At 48.2% G+C, this 18,206-nt stretch overlaps 6 protein-coding genes across 6 annotated transcripts; 3 read left to right on the top strand and 3 right to left on the bottom strand.

Annotated features, from left to right (window-relative positions):
• Nucleotides 1–32: 32 nt before the first annotated feature.
• N7537_010803 (MDR family MFS transporter) lies at nucleotides 33–1,920 on the bottom strand (the record flags this gene model as incomplete). Its single annotated transcript, XM_056901857.1, has 3 exons — nucleotides 33–412; nucleotides 531–904; nucleotides 959–1,920. The coding sequence occupies 3 exons, from the start codon at nucleotides 1,918–1,920 to the stop codon at nucleotides 33–35; spliced, it is 1,716 nt and encodes a 571-aa protein (XP_056747144.1).
• A 1,365-nt stretch (nucleotides 1,921–3,285) lies between these two features.
• N7537_010802 (uncharacterized protein) lies at nucleotides 3,286–4,142 on the top strand (the record flags this gene model as incomplete). The annotated part of the gene is made up of 2 exons (XM_056901856.1): nucleotides 3,286–3,947; nucleotides 4,004–4,142. The coding sequence occupies 2 exons, from the start codon at nucleotides 3,286–3,288 to the stop codon at nucleotides 4,140–4,142; spliced, it is 801 nt and encodes a 266-aa protein (XP_056747143.1).
• Nucleotides 4,143–7,398: 3,256 nt separating this feature from the next.
• On the bottom strand, nucleotides 7,399–8,721 carry N7537_010801 (uncharacterized protein; the record flags this gene model as incomplete). Its single annotated transcript, XM_056901855.1, has 1 exon — nucleotides 7,399–8,721. The coding sequence occupies one exon, from the start codon at nucleotides 8,719–8,721 to the stop codon at nucleotides 7,399–7,401; it is 1,323 nt and encodes a 440-aa protein (XP_056747142.1).
• Nucleotides 8,722–9,309: 588 nt separating this feature from the next.
• On the bottom strand, nucleotides 9,310–13,401 carry N7537_010800 (uncharacterized protein; the record flags this gene model as incomplete). Its single annotated transcript, XM_056901854.1, has 10 exons — nucleotides 9,310–9,399; nucleotides 9,460–10,032; nucleotides 10,086–10,321; nucleotides 10,370–10,767; nucleotides 10,825–11,330; nucleotides 11,383–11,485; nucleotides 11,901–12,375; nucleotides 12,432–12,517; nucleotides 12,574–12,743; nucleotides 12,796–13,401. The coding sequence occupies 10 exons, from the start codon at nucleotides 13,399–13,401 to the stop codon at nucleotides 9,310–9,312; spliced, it is 3,243 nt and encodes a 1,080-aa protein (XP_056747141.1).
• Nucleotides 13,402–14,557: 1,156 nt separating this feature from the next.
• sly1 (syntaxin-binding protein) lies at nucleotides 14,558–16,864 on the top strand (the record flags this gene model as incomplete). The annotated part of the gene is made up of 4 exons (XM_056901853.1): nucleotides 14,558–14,594; nucleotides 14,655–14,880; nucleotides 14,955–15,337; nucleotides 15,393–16,864. 4 exons carry the CDS (start codon nucleotides 14,558–14,560, stop codon nucleotides 16,862–16,864), a joined length of 2,118 nt encoding a protein of 705 aa, XP_056747140.1.
• A 736-nt stretch (nucleotides 16,865–17,600) lies between these two features.
• On the top strand, nucleotides 17,601–18,035 carry N7537_010798 (uncharacterized protein; the record flags this gene model as incomplete). Its single annotated transcript, XM_056901852.1, has 1 exon — nucleotides 17,601–18,035. One exon carries the CDS (start codon nucleotides 17,601–17,603, stop codon nucleotides 18,033–18,035), a length of 435 nt encoding a protein of 144 aa, XP_056747139.1.
• Nucleotides 18,036–18,206: the final 171 nt, after the last annotated feature.

Below are 18,206 nucleotides of genomic sequence, written 5' to 3'. Positions count from 1 at the left end.
TTATAAGGTAGCAGCGCTAACCTAACCAACCTCTAAGATTGATTTTCCTTCTCCTCATCGACAGTTCCCTCCGCCTTCTTATTCTCCTCTTCTGCAGCCTCCTCTGTCACTGGCTTGTCCTTCTTCCCATGATCTGGCAGCCTCTTAAACGGAATAATCAGCGACAGGAGGACCGCAAACGCCGCACACGCCAGCGAAAAAGCAAACACATCCTTGATACCGACCATATACGCGGCGATCACCTCCTTAAGATCATCCCCGCTGAACACGTCCTGGAGTTCGGAGGCACCGGTGCCCAGGACCAGGGTGGCATCGAGGTGAGCTGCACTGGAGAGAACTGTCTGGAGCATCCGATTGGCGAAGAGGGATTGCGCGATGGCGACGAAGTAGGCGCCGCTGAGGGTTTGGCACACTGGTTGGTGGGGTTCGGTGTTAGTGCCCATATATACAAGCATACATGAGTAGTTACCCGAATAGGTGCTCGGATGCGCATTACTTATATTGCGTAGGGAGCGGGAGGAAATACTTACTAACCATGATTCCAGTCGCACTGGAAACGTCTTCAAGCTTCGAGAAGCCCTGCACGGCCGTCATGGGGATCTGGTTGCAGATCCCAACGCCAAATCCAAAAAGCACCTCGGCGCCGACGTACATAGCTTTAGAGGAGTCGACGTCTAGGATATAGATCAGAGCTACGCCGGCGGTCATGATGAGGGCACCAAGGAGCTCGTAGGGTTGTGTGTAGCGGGTCTTTCCGATGACGCCGCCGCTGACGACGGCTCCAAGGGCGAAGAAGGCGAGGAACGGGAGGGTGTTCACGCCGCTTATGATGGCTGATTGGCCGTGGATGGATTGGAAGTAGATGGGAAGGTAGAACAAGACTTGGTAGAGGGCGGCGTAGGAGCTAGAGTGGGTTAGTCATGGGTGGGAGATAGATGTATAGCGAGGAGGAACTTACATGAGGCAGAATAGGGCATTACTCCATGTCATGCGCAGCTTCAGAATGCTAAAGGGAACCATGGCACGGTGGCCCTGGAACCATTCAGTAACCAAGAAGCCAATGCTGAGGACAATCCACATGACCAAGGTTGCGATGACCGAGCCATCATTCCACGCTTTGGTCTGTCCACCCCATTGCAATGCCAGCGTCAAGCAGAGGACAGACACGAGTAGCAAGCAGAAGCCTGGGAGATCCAGGGCGAGGATGATCTCCTGCCACGTCGCTGGGACCTTCTTGATGTGCTTGGGGATGCGTAGGAATAACAGTAACAGCACGATGATGGGCCCACCAACGGGCAGATTAATCCAGAAACACCATCTCCAGGTAACTCCGCTCGTGAATGCGCCGCCAATTACCGGTCCCAGAATGGTCGACACCATAAAGCTTGCCATCCAGGTGCCGATGAGAAGCGGATGGTTTCTCGGCGGGGCGACGTAGTTGATGACGATGAGGGTGCCTCCGAGGACACCAGAGGCTCCCAAACCTTGAATGGCACGTCCAATTATGACGGACACGCTATTCGGAGCTGCTGCGGCCACAATACTGCCCACCAAAAAGATACCGACCGCGCTGAGATAAACCCACTTCACGTTAAGGTACTTGAACAGCTTTCCCCACAGTGGCGAGGCTGAGGCCGCGAGGATGAACGTCGCGCATCCATACCAGCCCACATCGTTGAGTTTGCGGAAATCGTTGGTGATGCCCGGGATTGCGGTTGCGATGATTCCAATCTCCAGGGAGACAAGGATGGTGCTCACGAAGATCGTGAACATGATGAGGACAAGTCGGACGCCAGTCGCATAGTCGGGAGGGGTCTCGTCAAGGTCTTTTTGCTCTTGGGGATCATCACTAGTCGAGCCGGGCTGGCTTCTGTCCAGCTCGGCTTTTTTGCTGCCCTCAAGGTCTGAACCGTCTGCCATCATTCAAGTTGTTGGATATTCTGCACCACAGCAGCCCATCAAAGGGTACGGAGATTGCAACTTGTAGTCTTGAGCTCTCAGAGATACATGTTGAAGCCACCCCGATGACAAAAAATCACGTAAGGAAGCCTGTGATTGACACGGTCGAACAAGAGAACGAGACATTTCGACCGCCGTGTTTTGTATATAAATCTTGGTAATGGAGCTAGTATTCGACCGCTGTACGATAGTATTCGACCGCTGGATGACTAATCCTGCGGTCGAATCAAACCCTAAAATCGCTGATATGTAGCAGCCTTCGTCCGTGTCCCGCCGCACGAGGGCTGAGAAAACGGTACCACTAGCTGATAATAACATTAATAATGCTCCTTTTGCACCCTCGATCGGCAGGTCTTCGGGTGGTTCGACCGTTAGCCTGCAGGATTACGTAGATAGCACGAGTAAGTTCGCCAAAATTAGTAAACAGGAAAATGGAGCAGCTGTGAACAGCCGGGATTACAGTTATTTATCGTTAAGAGTTCAGTATAAAGAGATATCGTTGATTGAAAAAAATAGTAATTAGTTATAGTACATATCCGGGTAGGGTTGTTAATAAAGATGTCTGATTAGCCGGAGTTTAGATTTAAGATAGTTGACAGAAAGCTGGTGTAGGAACAATGTATGGTATATATGACCAATGTTGACAACTCTAACTAAAATGGCAAACCGCAACTCTTTGGTTACAGACTACGGTAATTCTTCATATTATGGCTCTCTGGGTCTATCAAGATGTGTCAAAATTATAATCCGAGGGAAGCTAAGATGGAGCTAAGCTGAACAGGAACTATTGGCAACTTAAACGACGTAACTGCTGATGGAAGTCCGATCGGCAACATTGCCCTAAAGAGCTCAGTATCTTCTTGTTTAGTAAGGAGGCTCTTAAGCGCTCTTTGGGTTAATGAGGGATAATAACCTACCAGCGCTACCGGGTACATAAGGTTGTAAGAATGTGGTGGTGCAAGCCCCGGAAGAGGGATAATTGTTATAGCCTCTGCTAAACCTAGGTAGAGATCGGGGTACGAGAGGAAGAGGAATTATTATCCATTCAATATATGAAGAGCAGGGTATTGATATCCTGAATCTGATAAACAAAGCACTCAGTCTGCAGGAAAATGATCAAACAACAATATGATATTGACACAAACTTCCAAGGTTGGAATGAATGAAATTTCTGGTGCCTGATCCACGAGACTGAGAACTCAACAAAGTCATTGTTACGCCTTCACCTTCTCATTTTCTTTTTCTTCACTCTACTCATAAACTTTAATCTTTGATCAGTTTTTCCTCTTCCTTTTTGCACTCTTGTCATCAAGTCTCCACACCAACATGTCTATCATGGGATATTCAGATCTTTGCTTAGGCACACAAGTGACCTTCACCACTCCCTCGCCTCAGAAGTGGGTTCTCGAGGAGAAGCTTACCGAGGATTTCCAAAGAATGACCAACCGTGAGCTTGAGATGGGTGGTGGACCTTCCTTCGCCGTGTCCAAGTATCTCTGCTACAGTGCTATAGATAGTAGCAAGAAGGCATTCATGAGAATTTACTTTCAGATCCCCAACCCCGGAACAGAGTCCCAGCTCCCCCAGCTTCGACAACAACAGGCAGCTCCACCCCGTGAGCATTTAGAGCTACAAGCTTTAAAGGATCTCAGTAAACAACACTGTACTGTGGTCCCAGCTCTCCTTGCCTATAAAGAAGGAAAGCAAGGCAAGGACGGCGTGGTTCCAGACGGCTATATAACACATATTGTGTGGGAAATGGCCGGCGGGAAGCCACTTGATACGGATCAGTTCTGGAGGCCGGAATCGGCGCGGTTACGCGAGGCCGTCCGCACGAAGTTCCGCCATATCTGGGAGTATATTTATAGAATCCCCTTTAGCGTGTTAAGAGTGAAACTGACAAACCTAAGAGAGTTGAAGCATCATGGATGGCAGCCAGGGCTCCCTCTTTTGCAGAAGATTATCTACGACGAGTCAACCGGGGATATGTATGTGATATACGATATACACCTATTACAAAACATAATATGCTAACTATCTTTAGGCACATTGCAGGTTTCCGAGACCCCGACCGCTTCAATCCCGGCGAAACATTTTCCGACATGACCTTTGTCCTCTGGCGTTTAACTAGGCCACCCAGAAAGTCCGGTTGGGAGAAAGACCCTACCAAGTGGGCCTGGTAATCATAATGGATGTCCGTTTCCCTGGCTCAAATGCGCTGCGACAATGAATCGAATATTTGCCGCAATTACAGGAATCGAAGTTGATATCATTGATTTTTTCTTTCGGGTATTTCATTGATATCGAATGACAGTCCAAGATTTCCAATTTGTTAACTGAGTTTGTCCGCATTATCGGGCCGACCGCATAGTAGTTACTCTCAATACCAATACATTAAGAGTAAGCAAATCTGACGCTATGTATTCTTTTATCAAAGTGACCTCATTCAGGCATTTTTCGAAGGAGAATGCAAAATAGAAACCAAAGCCGCCGGATCACACTAATCTCCCATTTATTTGATGCAGCCACAGTTTGCGGTCGAATCGCTGTTCTTACAAAGCATTTACATCCCGGCATACACGAAAGCTTTTTCTTGACGCCTAGACAGGCTCTACCTTGTCAACAAAATAAATCAGTGTGCTTCCTTGCTAGATCTTTCAACCAATGTGGTAAATCGGTATGGCCTTCTAGTGTAATACCAATGGTTCCTTAGGTAAGCTAAATTTCCTACTATATATCATCTAAATCCGAGGTTCCAGATCGACCAAATCGGGTTGATAGGTTACTAGCTAGGTTCGGTAACCGATTTACTAAATCAGGGTAGGTTTCTAAGTCAGGGATGGTCATCTGGGAGAGTATCAACAGATGTTTTCGCTGGCCGGAGTACTTCTTGCAAATCATCTAGATCTCCAGTTCGGTCATACCGAGTTTAGAAGTAGCTAGCTAGATTAATGGAAATGAGGGCTACATCCGGGTCATTTTAGTCTTGTGGGGACTTATTATAGGCGGCTCTTTTAAGAAAACGATCTGTGTGCTGTAAGTCATTCAAGTGTCCTGTTTGATCATATCGGGTTGGGAGATAGTTCCCTTATTGCATAGCTAAATCAGAGTGGTCTTTGGGGGTAATGTCGATTGTTTCTTGGGCAAGGCGGAATGCTTTCTTCAAATCATCAAAGTTCCCAGTTTGCTCATAACGGAATGAGAGAGTATTCGCGAGAGTGCTCAACCGAAGAGCAAGATCGGGGTGGTCAGTCGGTGTAGTGTTGATAGCTCTAACACGGATTTCGTTAAATAGTGACTACACTTCAATAAAATATTTTCTACAGTACACTATACTTCCTTCCCCTTTCTCTTTCCCTTCCCTTCCCTTTCCCTGTGACCCGACCTCAACTCCGAGTTCTCACAGGTTTCCTTTGCCAGCAGTTGAAAGGTAATTCACATTCCAGACCAGCTCATTATAAGAACAACATCTTATACTAAACTTAAGCGTTGTTGACAGATTCTCCCTACCCTCTGTACCATTCCCCCCACGTCAAACCCTCTATGCCATCGAGGCTAATTGAGTAAGTCATGACCCAACATGAGCAGATTACGTGTCAATATTTTCATACGCAATAGTAGGCAACTCGTACTAACTCCAGCTTGATATGCACAGCTAGAAGAAATGGCCACAACACGTATCCGTACGAAGCAGATCCTACAATTCCCCCTACCCCATTGAACCAGGGGTCCTCTAAACCTTCTCCTCCGCGCTCCACAAGCTCAAATATATCGGAAGCTTAGGCCCGTGGCCCAGATTTCAGAACCAGGTCGAGGCAGCGTATAATGCCCAGGCCTTCAGCCGCAGTACTACAGGTCCTGTCAGCCCCGGCCCGCACCAGACGGAGCCATATATTGTTTCTCTTGGGGACGACCATGGTCTCCAAGGCCACTTCCAATAAACCATAGGGCAAGTACTGAGAGCGGCCTTGGAGGCCCAGGGAATAAACCTATCTTTCGGGGACTTTAAGTGCTCCGGGATCATCTATGAAAATATCCCGGACGTCATTGGCCTGTCCCAACCTATCCACGGCAACGACGAGTTGAGATTGATAGGGGAACTCAAAGTTCCGTGGGTAGAAGCCCATTCCATAAGTGATACGTATCATACACCGAAAGGTCTGAGGCGCCTCCTCGGACAGCCCCTTTTATATATGAGGGATCTTGGATCTACATATGGCTTTCTAAGCACTTATGAAGAGACTATCTTCCTCCACCAGAGACAGCTGGCAAACGGACAATGACATGTGGAGTATTCCCCGGTAGTGTGGTCAACCGACATCTATGAACCCTCTCAGGGTCCTAGTTCTATTCCGTCTGTCTCTGAGACAGTGCATGTTTTATTTCACAAATTATACGTTATTATTATAACCTAGTACTTCTAATATTTATAATATTAGCTTTTAAATAACTATCATTTATTCGACATATTTCTTATTACTAATAATTACTACTAGGGTTTTAATTACATTGTATTTCATATACTAATATTTATCTAGTAATAACTAGTAATAAGGATTTATCTATAAAAGATAAAAGGCCTCTTTGTATTTTGATATTAATACACGAAACACACCTGATAGCTCCTCTAGTGATTCTGGGCGTATTTGTTGTAAAGTCTAGTGCGAGCAGCGCTAGATCCACACCCACATAGTAGGTTGGGGGCCAAAATATGAACTCCAATTAGAGTCAGAAGTTGATTTCCGCCCCTCAAAGCTCCGGTATCCGATTGACCTATGGTTTGCGCTATTAACCACTACCCCACTAGATGGGGAGCGGATTCATTTTTGTCTAGTGGTCAAATCAACTCATTGAGTCAGGGTAAATGGAGTCATCCATCCATCCATTCATCCATACTGTAGTTATGCATAGTCACTGTCTCAATTTGAAACCCTCTTGGCCGTCGGATCAACCGGGTATCTTGAGCCATGGGACAAGACGTTATTCAATCCTTTTTGACTTCATATAGTGAATTCTATAAGTAGGCACAGCCTTGTCGGTTGTTTATAGAAGACCATAAATACCTCAAGATAAGCTGCCAGGTTGACCACTACCCAACAATCTCATTTACAATCGATATCAATATAGTCATTTTGTAATGGCATCCTTATTGTCAACAAGATCCAGGTCGTCTTTACTACGCAGGCAGTACCGTAATCCTTTATGATCTCATATACTTGTTCTACAAAAGCCACACAAGATGAAACGCGGCAAGGAAAAATCGGTTCTGTAGTGTAATGGTTCATCACTCTGGTTTCTGATACCAGCAATCCCGGTTCGATCCCGGGCAGGACCTTTCTTTTTGCCGACAAGGATTAATAGTAGAGAACATCAGGCAAATAGTAGAATTTCATCAAATTGTTAAATTGTCGACAAGTGATATGTAACACATAACACACATCAAACCGAGGCCGTGGTCAAAGCAACCACGCCATCAGGCACATCGACCCTCTCCAAGATAGTCGGATCTTCCTGAAACTCCTCACTCTCAACGAACTGCTTCAAAGTCGAATACACACTCCGCTCGATAACCACCGCCGAAGGGTCTCCAATGTCGGTCGCACTCATGACCTGAGCAAGGTAATGCAGGGTACACACCAACGCATTGAAATCACGTATACGGCCAAGTAGAGCGGGAATATACGTCGGTTGAACAGCAGGATCGCCCCTCCGACCATCTAGATTGAGAGCATTTGCCAATGTCTCCCTAACCGGGTCCTCCAACGCGCGCCACGCATCCTCATACAAAAGCGCCTTTTCCTGCGTAGTCACATTGCCCATACAGAACAACCGCATCAACGCCCGGTCCCCTGGATTCTCCTCCATTTGGAATCTCCGCACGTCCTTGTCACGCAGGAACGCCGCACGTCGAATCAATATCAAGTCATACCCACCGCGGACGGTCCGAGTGCCCGAAATGACATCCTCGCATACATCGTAGACATTGCGATAGGAGTCAAAGATAGGCTGGATGAGTTTCTTCGCGCACGTCCAGTCCATGTGCCCCGCAGCACCGGCGATATCGAGCAGTTGTTCCATGAAGCGGAGTTGGAAGCTGCGGTCGTGGCCCTTCATGCGGGGTAGACCTGACAGACAGGCCGGGGCGTTTTCTGCCTGGGCCAGTTGGCCAAAGTTGAAGGTCGCGCCTAGCTTGATCGCCCGGAGAACATCTTCCCTATCTTGGTCTGGGAGTTTGTCCACCGATGGGACTAGGCCGGCGTTACAGGCCGCAAGGAGAATGGCGTCGTGGTTGAGAGTTGAGATGTCCACACCTGTCTTTGCGCAGCAGTCAGATGCTAGCTGTGGGTCTTTGCCTAGGTCGTTGATGATTATTGAGGTGATTAAGGTAAAGAGTGTGTTCGCATCTGTGATGAGGTGCGTGTAGAATCCGTGGATCCAGTCAAATGAGGCTCCTGTTAGCTGAGATGCGGATGCCTGTGAACTGATGAAGGTCTTGTATTGACCCGTATGAATCCAGCGGAGTGCTAGGAACCCTACAAGTGTGCGATTCACTTCATCGTAGTCTTCATTGTATAAAATGTAGGATGGAGATGGAGTGCTAGGAGGAGTCCAGGGACCATCTCGGATGGAGTATGCCCGTCGCAGACGGTCAATTTCTTCCGGAAACTCCTTGTACACGAGGTGAATCAGGTCCTCATCCGAAAGGGCAAATAGAGAATCTCGATTAGCACAGGCATCTCGTAGGGACTGAGATGAATCCATGCTTGTACGATATATGTTGTATATGTTTTCCAATGTTTTCCGTTCCGTAAGCGGGAGTTCTATGAGAATCGGGGACCTCTATCATTGGTCCAACGCTTCCGCCACTAAGAGATGAACAAGAATGGAAGAGACCATTGCGCTGAAAATATTCTTGGCTGTGAAAAAAATAATAATAATGATATCCTAATTGTACATTTTTGTCATCGCCCTCAATCCATGCGCCATAATACCAGCCCCCAGATATGGGGGCCCTTCGCTAAATGCATCTGCGAAGCGATAAACAAAGGCGAGACAAGTGGAAAGTAAAGGAAAACGCCTGAACCTGGGGGCATGCAAAGGATTTTGAAAAGGGCGAATCGATGTGCCGACCTCCCAGACCATGAAACACAACCGTCCGATGAACGCCAACTAGAGTTCTAGTCGTAAAATGCATGTCCATGACCCAGTACAAGATAAAGAAAAAAAAACCCCCCCATATACTAACGTAGTAATGCATAGATGGGAGAAAGAAAGATTGTACCAATGTAGAAAACAGCAGTACAAGGGTATCTGTCGAAAAGGAAGCATGTGGCGAGACATGGTGTTGATTTAGAGAGGATCGTGGCGGAAAGTGCAATTGTCGCCTTTGCGACATTTGCCCTCAGCCCAGAATCTGCATGCAACGAGTCCCACCTTATACTGTTTCAAAGGAGTTAGCCAATGGTTCATCATAATATGCTGAATTCGCACGCTACTTACAGGCTTAGCCTCGTTGGTGCCAACTCTGGTCCGCTTCGAGCGGCTCCACGATTCGGAGTTAGATTGGTCGTCATAATAACCTTCGCGGCCTCGCTTGCGCTCTGGGTCTTCATAGTCATAGCCGTGCGGTTGGAATGGGGGAGCACCAGGTTGTTGATTCTGCCCACCGAATTGGGCGAACATGGCGCCGAGGTTGGGTGCCATTGCTGATTGTGATTGCTGAGGCTGGGAGTATGCAGGTGGCGCCTGCATTTGTTTCATGACATTCAAGATCGCATTAAAGTCAAGGCCTTGAGGCTGAGGAGTGGGCACCGGTGGAGCCGGGGGGACCTGGGATTGAGGTTGTTGCTGACGGAACATGTTGATAGTCCTCTCGAGATCCGGCATGACTCCGGGTTGGGTTGCCTGCGGCGGCGGGATTGGCTGCGCCTGTCCGGGCACACCCTGAATGATCTTGAGCAAATTGGAAATGTCAAATCCACTGTCCCCGGGAGTAGATTGCTGCGGTTGCTGAGTTTGTTGGGGAGCCGCAGGCTTGGGGTTCATATAGGAGTAGTAACGTTCCTGGCGGGCCTGTAGTGCGTTTGTTAGTATTGAATTATACTACTCTTCGAAGTATAGCATACCTTGACCATGTCGGGCAAATCTCCGAAAGGCAATATCTCGGTAACAATCTCGTCGGGGTCAGGAGTCGGTGGCTCCTTGGGTGTGTCAGGCATGTCGGCAGGAGAAGTATAGAATACCATGAGGGTAGTAGATTCCCGATGCTCCTGAGCTTCTCTCTCGGGACTTGTTGGCAGCTGGGGGCCGCCGCGTTTGACGAAACTGCCGTCTTTTGATTCCTCGAAATCGAAATCGACCACTATGATGGTCAGTAATAATTCGAGGTATATTTGGAGGAATAACCTACTTGAAAGAGTATAACCATCTTGGAATACGGTCTCGCGAATACCACCGAGGTCCTCTTCTTCCAGTTCGTCCAAATCTTTGTGAAGCTTAAGAACACTACCTTCACCTTTGACATCTCCCCGTGAACGCAAGGATCCGTCGCTGGGACCTAATTCTTCATCGGGATCGTGGGTGAATAGTCGAACTTCAGTAAGAGCATCATCTGGCTTCCACGTCACCCGAAGTTTACGGCGCTCTTCTTTATGCAACCTCTTTGTGCGCTCAGCTTCAGTCTCCGGAGGCTGGTCTTCGGCAGGCTTGGGGGTTGGTGCTTGCTTTGGCTTGCTCAAGTCGGCCATAATGTCACCAAAAGAGAAAGCTGGTTTCGGGGCTGGTGTCTTTTCCTTTTCGGGAGCAGCACTATTTGAAGGGTTAACACAGGTGAGTCTCGGAACCACTCTTCTCATGGGTACATACTTTGGCTTTGCTGCAGCCGCGGCAGCAGCCCTATCCGCATTTGTGGTCCCGGGTCTCTTCGACGCTGAGCTTAAAGTGCCAAAGAGACTTGTTGGTTTGGGGGCGACGATATTGGGTTTAGGGCGCAGCACTGCAGCGCCGGTTGGTTTACTACTTTGTGCTCCCTTGGCCAGCCCATTGCCTGGTGCAAGTTTATTTGCCTCCTTCAAGGTGTTGGCAACTGCCATTCGTTTTGCGCCAGGTTGCAGATTGTTATCCGCTTCGCGGGGGCGCTTCGCTCCAGCATCTCCCTTAGGCTGATCCGCTAAAAGGCCCTTTGGATGCTCTTCTTTAGTAGGCTTTTCACTCTCCTGTTTACGCTTCGTAGAGGCCGCAGCATTGTCCAGGATCTTTTGTGTGAGGTCCTTAACCTGCTGGCCACCCTTTTTGAGGAACTTGGGCAGCAACTTGGAAAGATTGGTCTTTTGCAGCATGTCTTCTGTCAAAGTTGAGAAACGGGAGAAGAGCTTATTCCACGTTAGTCAATTTATTCGACACAAAGATAAACGTCAAACTTACCTCAAGCAGATTAATAGTCAGAGTCCCAGCAAAGTCTGCTGCCTGGAAACGGTCGACCAAGAAGGAATATAGAGCTGCCACGACCATAGGGTGCTCTCCCAGCCTACATGAAATTAACAATCAGTCATTTGAGCTCAATTATGTCAATGTTTCAAGTTTTTGCCACACAAAGCTGCAAGTTCAAGCCAATTTCTAGATAGCAGCGATTCCACTTCAACGAGGTTCACAGATGGCCTCCTAGGGGCATATCTGGAACTCAATATGATTGGGACCTTTTTGCTCCATCTAGTATTCTTATATATGTGTCCAGGACACGCATGTATAATCAAGCCTTGCCACCGGTGAATGGAGCGATGGCCCTTTATTCTAGCCCGTGACAGTGCTGTCATATCCAATGCTTCCAGAAATATTTATAGATGCTCTCAAATAGCTTGAGGATTTGTGTGGCTATCATAGCCAGATAGTGGGGGTAGGGGCGGGGTGAGATATAGGAGTTGGGAGGGGAGAGGGATACATACTTGTCAACAATATTGGGATGACCCATTTCCAGTGTTGTGGTCGCAATTTTGTCCATAGTCCGACGTTGCAAGATGACCCTTTCTTTAAGCTTTGTTGCTTTTTGGTTATCGTCTTGGTTTTCTGCTAGTTTCATCGCCTGAACTTGTTCCTTCCATGCATCTCTCAATGATTTGACAAGTTCTTTGTAGGCTACAAGCGCATTCTTGACCTTCTCAGGACCAGGCCATTTGTTCCTTGGTGACCAAACAGCTTGGAGGGTATCGAATTGAGCTGCAGCCTCGGGCTCGGTTGGACGGATCGGAGGGATAGGCGACGGCTCGTCCGGTGCTTCAATCTCAAGATCGGATTCATCCGAACTTTCGCTTTCTGAATTAGACACGGCTCTCATTTGGCCATGTGCAGAAGTCATCTTCGTTTGCTGCTTGTTATGAGCTTCCTTCTTATTGGTGATTATAACTTGCGGTACTGGTAATCCTTGGAAAGTCAGTGTTAAATTCTAATGCAATGGATTTCAACTGGCCTGGACATACCTCTAGGGGGATGCACCTGGTTGTCTGTTGGTGTCATTTGCGACTGAACTGAAAGATCATGCTGGTAGTAATTGAATAGCCTGGCCCTTCAGAGAATCAGCCAATGCATTTTGAACAAACACAAATTGAAGTGATTACTTACTGTTCACTCCCTTGTCGTTGGAAGTCTGCAGGAATTCCCTGAAGAAAGTTGTTTGCCAACGAAGACTGCTGTTGATTGAATGCCTGCGGGGCAGAATTAAGGAACTGAGGGTTAATGGTGACATTCGGGTCTGAATCAGGGTAATCGTTGGTCAAATCAATTGTGTTTTGCTGCCTAGAGTTAGAGCCATGGTCACCATAAAGGGCATTTATGTCATCTTACAAGCATCTCTGAGGAGTAGCCTTGAGGTAAAGGGTATGAAGAAATTGATGGCTGTTGCTGTTGCTGTGGTCGTGGCTGTATCCTCTGCTGCGTAGGTCCTTCGGGGAAAGTGTCTGGCACTGAGATGTGTGGGTGTTGTGGATGGAAGTAATTTGGCTGGTATGAAAATGACGGAAATGCCGAAGATTCGGAGGCACTCAAGGGACGAGAGTCAAAGGACATCTGCCCTTGCTGGAATTGAGCAGTTTGTGGATGTATCTGATACTGGGGCGAAGCTCCATACCCTCGTTGCGGTGGCTGTTGCAGAGGATTTGTTTGCTGCCAAGGCTGATGCACTGACGAGTAGATGCCATGGTTAGGTTCCGGTCGTGGGGCTAGCTCTCTCTGTTGCTGTTGAAAAACAGGATGGTCCCATCCGATGCCAAGAGGTGTTGGTTGCGATGCGGAATCGTGTTGCTGTTGAGATTGGTGTTGGGGTTGAGATGATTGCTGAAGCTGATGCTCGGGATCAGGATAGGCGGGATCAAGCGTGCTCCAGTAATCTGCAGGTAGTGAGGAATTCCCATGAGGTAACCCCTGCATAGGGTTCTGAGCTGATTGCTCCATGATATGAGCCTCAGTCGAAGCTTCTCTAAGCTACTATGAAACCTCACGTAATCACGTGCATACACCTGCCTGAACAAGCCTGGAGTTTATTTTGTGCTCACCGCCTTTTATTTTTGGGAGAAGGAAGTGGGTCTGAGGTTCGGCAGGGTAAATATTTTTTCCGGTGAGAACGTGAGATGATTGGATGGCCGTCTCACGACACGGCAGAACAGGGGCCTGTAGAGCTGCTGGTCTGAAGAATTGATAAGGATTAGACAATTCACATGTTTGATACGCCTAGAATGGACTTGAAGAGTTGCAGTATGAGTACTGTCGTACCTTATGAGGGAAAACACAGACTGCTTTTAGCTTTGACTCAGGATTAAAGTGGTATGCCTCAGGCATCAACCCTGTTTCCCCAGTACTGCGAGTGACGGCGTTACCCTTTGGCCTTGCAGCTTAATGACGAAGGCTCCGCAGTTGCGAATACAACGTAGAAGTATTAAGATGGCCCAGCTTTTTCAACTCCGATGCCTCTCTCCTTGTGTCCTTGACTTTGTATCTCCTTTCTCTCTTCTTGGGCTGTTCCTGTTGTCCCTAGGCTTTTCGCTCTCCTTTCTCGTTCTTAAGTTTTGTCCCAAAAGAAAGTCCTTGCGGAATCACAGAAGGAGAAAGCTCTCATACGAAGGGCCACTCTATCGTCACAGCCATTCGCTTTACGGAAAAAAAAGAAGGGATTGGGGAAAGGTGTTGAGGGATGGTTAGAGTGGATGACTTGGGTTGAAGAAGAGAGTAAAAGGGACAAAAGCTGCTGGCAAGGCGGTTAACCGATGATACGATGGCATACCACAATTGACCGTAATTATAGTATTGGAGAACCTCCATTGGCCCACCGCTATGTAAATTACAGCCCCTGTGTTACATGGCAGAACCAACTCCATGTGATCCTTCGTGTTTGGAGCGTTTGCAACATTTATGTCAGCGCAGCTCAGCGGGATCCATGCCAGGTGGAGCGATAGCAAGATCCCCGATGTCAACAGTGCAAGGTACAATCTCATCATTCTTCTAAGAGTTGCGCGCATATTTCAGCTGTCTTCCTGCGCAGCTCCATACATTGTCAAGCTTTGGTTGAATCCGAGCATTTCTCCAATCTCACACGGCGCTGCCAGCTATTGCCATGGCGCAGTCCATGTCCCTCCGGGACCGACAGGTTGGTAAGTGACACAAGCTAGATTCTTGTGATGAATTAGTCTTTACTAATCCCCGACTTTTAGCATCAATTCAAAAGCTATTGAACTTGAATCATGATCCACAACCTGTTGAAGACAACACTATCGATCAGTCCGGGTCCGGCGGTCTTATCTCGCACTCCACTCCGATCTTGAATGAAGATGGTGACCCGATCTGGAAAGTCTTAGTGTTCGATAAAATGGGCCGGGATGTTATCAGCAGTGTCCTGAGGGTAAATGACCTCCGGGCATGGGGCATAACTATTCATCTGTACGGTTGCCGCCTCCCCTCCCCACGCCACCCCCCCTAAATTGACCCCATCACTAACGAAGACTCACTCCTAGAAACCTCCATTCGCAAAGATACCCTATCCCAGATGTCCCAGTTGTATATTTTGTGGAACCAACCCCTGACAATATCCAAGCGATCACTCGTGACCTTTCCCACGGGCTCTACTCCCCAGCCTATGTGAACTTCCTATCCTCCGTCCCGCGGCCACTGCTCGAGGACTTCGCTTCTCAAATAGCTACTTCTGGCGCATCTGAGCATATTGCGCAGGTTTTCGATCAATATCTCAACTTTGTTGTGGCAGAGCCAGACCTCTTCAGTTTAGGGCTTGGAAACGATGCATACTACAAGATCAACAGCCCAAAAACGACTGATGAAGACCTGGATGGGATCGTTGATAATGTGGTTAGCGGCTTGTTCAGTGTGAGCGTGACGATGGGTAAGTATTATATCCTACCTTGGATCACTGAACGAAGATTTGACTGGCTGGACAGGTGCTATTCCAATCATACGGTGCCCCAAGGGTGGTGCGGCGGAATTGATAGCAACAAAACTGGACCGGAAACTGCGGGACCACATCCTCAATTCCAAAGACAACCTCTTCTCGGGCAATCAGAACGCTTTGCCGGGAGTGCCATCCGCACGGCCGGTACTAATCATCATGGACCGAAACGTTGATCTGGTCCCAATGCTCTCCCACTCGTGGACATATCAATCCCTGGTCCAGGATGTTCTTGAAATGCGTTTGAATCGAATCACTGTGGATGCAGGTGCAGGCGATGCGGACTCGGCTAAAGGCTCCAAAAAGTCCTATGACTTGAACAGTACCGATTTCTTCTGGCAACGCAACGCCGGGGCACCCTTCCCCCAAGTGGCTGAGGATATTGATGCTGAGCTTACACGGTACAAGGATGATGCGAATGAGATTACAAAGAAGACGGGAGCCTCTTCAATTGAAGATCTTCAGAATGATACCAGCGCCTCCGCGCAACATCTCAAGGCCGCCATCACTCTTCTCCCCGAGTTACGGGAACGCAAGGCAGTTCTTGATATGCACATGAACATTGCCACTGCACTGCTCAAGGGTATCAAGGATCGGCAGTTGGACAACTTCTTCGAGCTGGAAGAGACCATTACCAAACAATCAAAGTCACAGATCTTAGAGCTAATCAATGACGCTTCTAAGGGAAGTGAACCATTGGACAAGCTGCGCTTGTTCGTGATCTGGTTCCTCAGCACTGAAACTGAGCTCAGCCGTTCGGAGATGACTCAGTTCGAAGAGGCCCTGACCCAAGCTGGCGTGACCGATATTTCCTCTCTTGCTTATGTCCGCCAAGTGCGCGAGATCACCCGTATGACCATGATGACAACAGCCGCTCCAGAACAACAATCCTCCGATCTATTCCGTGGGTTCTCCTCACTTTCAAATCGTCTGACGGATCGCATCACCTCGGGCGCTTTAGGCGCCAACTTCGACTCGCTCATTTCAGGCGTAAAGAATTTCCTACCAGCGAACAAGGATCTTACTGTGACCAAGATCACCGAGTCGATCATGGATCCGGCTGCAGCTTCAAGCTCTGCTATTGCAAAGACCGAAAACTACCTCTACTTTGACCCGAGGAGCGCCAACGCCCGTGGCGCCATGCCTCCAGCATCCGCCTCGCGGAACCAGCAGATGCCTGGTGGAATTGGTAGCGCAGGCCCTGGCACCGGTGCCAGTTTCGGACAACGTCGTCAAGCTTTCAGTGAGGCTATTGTCTTTACAGTTGGTGGTGGAAGCATGGATGAGTACGGCAACTTGCAGGAATGGGTTCGCCGAACAAACGGCCAACCGGGCGCCGAGGGTGCGCCAGCTCAGCGTGCGGCACCTGGACACCGCCGCAGAGTTGTCTATGGAAGCACAGACCTGATGAATGCCACTGAATTCCTGTCGGATTCATTGGCCCCTCTTGGTCGGGATAGCTAGGTGTAACTGGCTAGGTGAGAGCCGACATCAACATAGAGCCAACCTAAGGGTTGTAAAACATAGTATAATTGAAGCGCTCTGATGTGTCTATGGTGTCTAATTGTTATTCTTTCCTAGTATTGACTGTATAGGTAGCGTTCTTGCTCTTTGCTCCGACATTATCCAAATCGCACCAACAATTATGTCTATTCAAGGCACGACCTCGGGGATATCGAACCCCACCTGATGTTTTGAGCTAATCCTAAGGTCCGGCTGCGGTCTCGATTCAAGCCATCCACCTATTTTGGTAAAACGAAATAAACAGAACTCTCTCGAGTCAAATTAATTCCATGGTGTTATTCTGGAAATCTACAGAAACTATTGAATATTTGGCACTTGTGGGGTTCAATGTAATCATCTGCCGAGTCTGGGGTATAGAAGTATACAACATCATCCCGCCTTCTGAGGCAACAGTCTGGAACCGATGCCCCAGAACAATTAGATCAATCAGAGCTATTTCCAAAGTTGTGCGATTTATATCTTTAGCTTCTTTTCCCATTCAGCCTCATTGCCTCACTTGGCGAATTCTCCATACCCGCCCAAGTGATGTCAGTCCAGTATCATCCTCCTAAGATTCAACGCCACGACAAGGATATAAGAATGAGACTGACCTTGTGCTTTTTACTTTCCCAAAAAAAAATCCAAACAACAACGAATACACAAAAGAATACTAATTGAACGAGAACACATCGTCAAGATGACCAACTACGGAGACACCTGGTCCACGACCTACGATACCTACGACACGGCAGGATCAACCTACAACCCTGCGGGCTCAACCTATGATACTCTAGGCTCAACATACAGCCCCACAGGCTACAACACATACGGTACAAGAGACTATAGCCTTGGCACTGGCGCAGTGGGCTACGGTTCAAATGCAACTGCTACGACTTACGATACCGACACCGGCCGCGGCACCACATCATACGACCCTGCCACCGGTGCCTACGACCAGCATCTTGATTACAGCACCCCCACTGGCCGTCGACACCACCGTGAGCGCGTTAACAACGCTGGCACCTATCGACACCGCGACGTTGACCGCTTTGATGACGGATCTACTCGCGTCCACAAGGAATACGATAATCCAAACACTGGTACCAGCTACCACCGTGACTATGAGCGATAAACGCGCTCATGATTTGGATGCGCGTTGGGTTTGGACCCAGGCTTGTAAATAATCGGCATGAGACCACGAACCTTTTATATGAATCACCAAGACGCAAAAACAGATGAAAAGGCAAAAGAAAAAAAAGGATGAAAAGCGTCAAAAAACCAAAAAGTGCCTGATTTGTTGTCT

Source organism: Penicillium hordei (genome assembly GCF_028827395.1).
Source record: "Penicillium hordei strain IBT 12815 chromosome Unknown utg000006l_segment0_segment0, whole genome shotgun sequence".
NCBI lineage: Eukaryota > Fungi > Ascomycota > Eurotiomycetes > Eurotiales > Aspergillaceae > Penicillium > Penicillium hordei.
The sequence above is the reverse complement of the archived record's forward strand: the minus strand, read 5'-3'. Positions and strand labels throughout refer to the sequence as shown.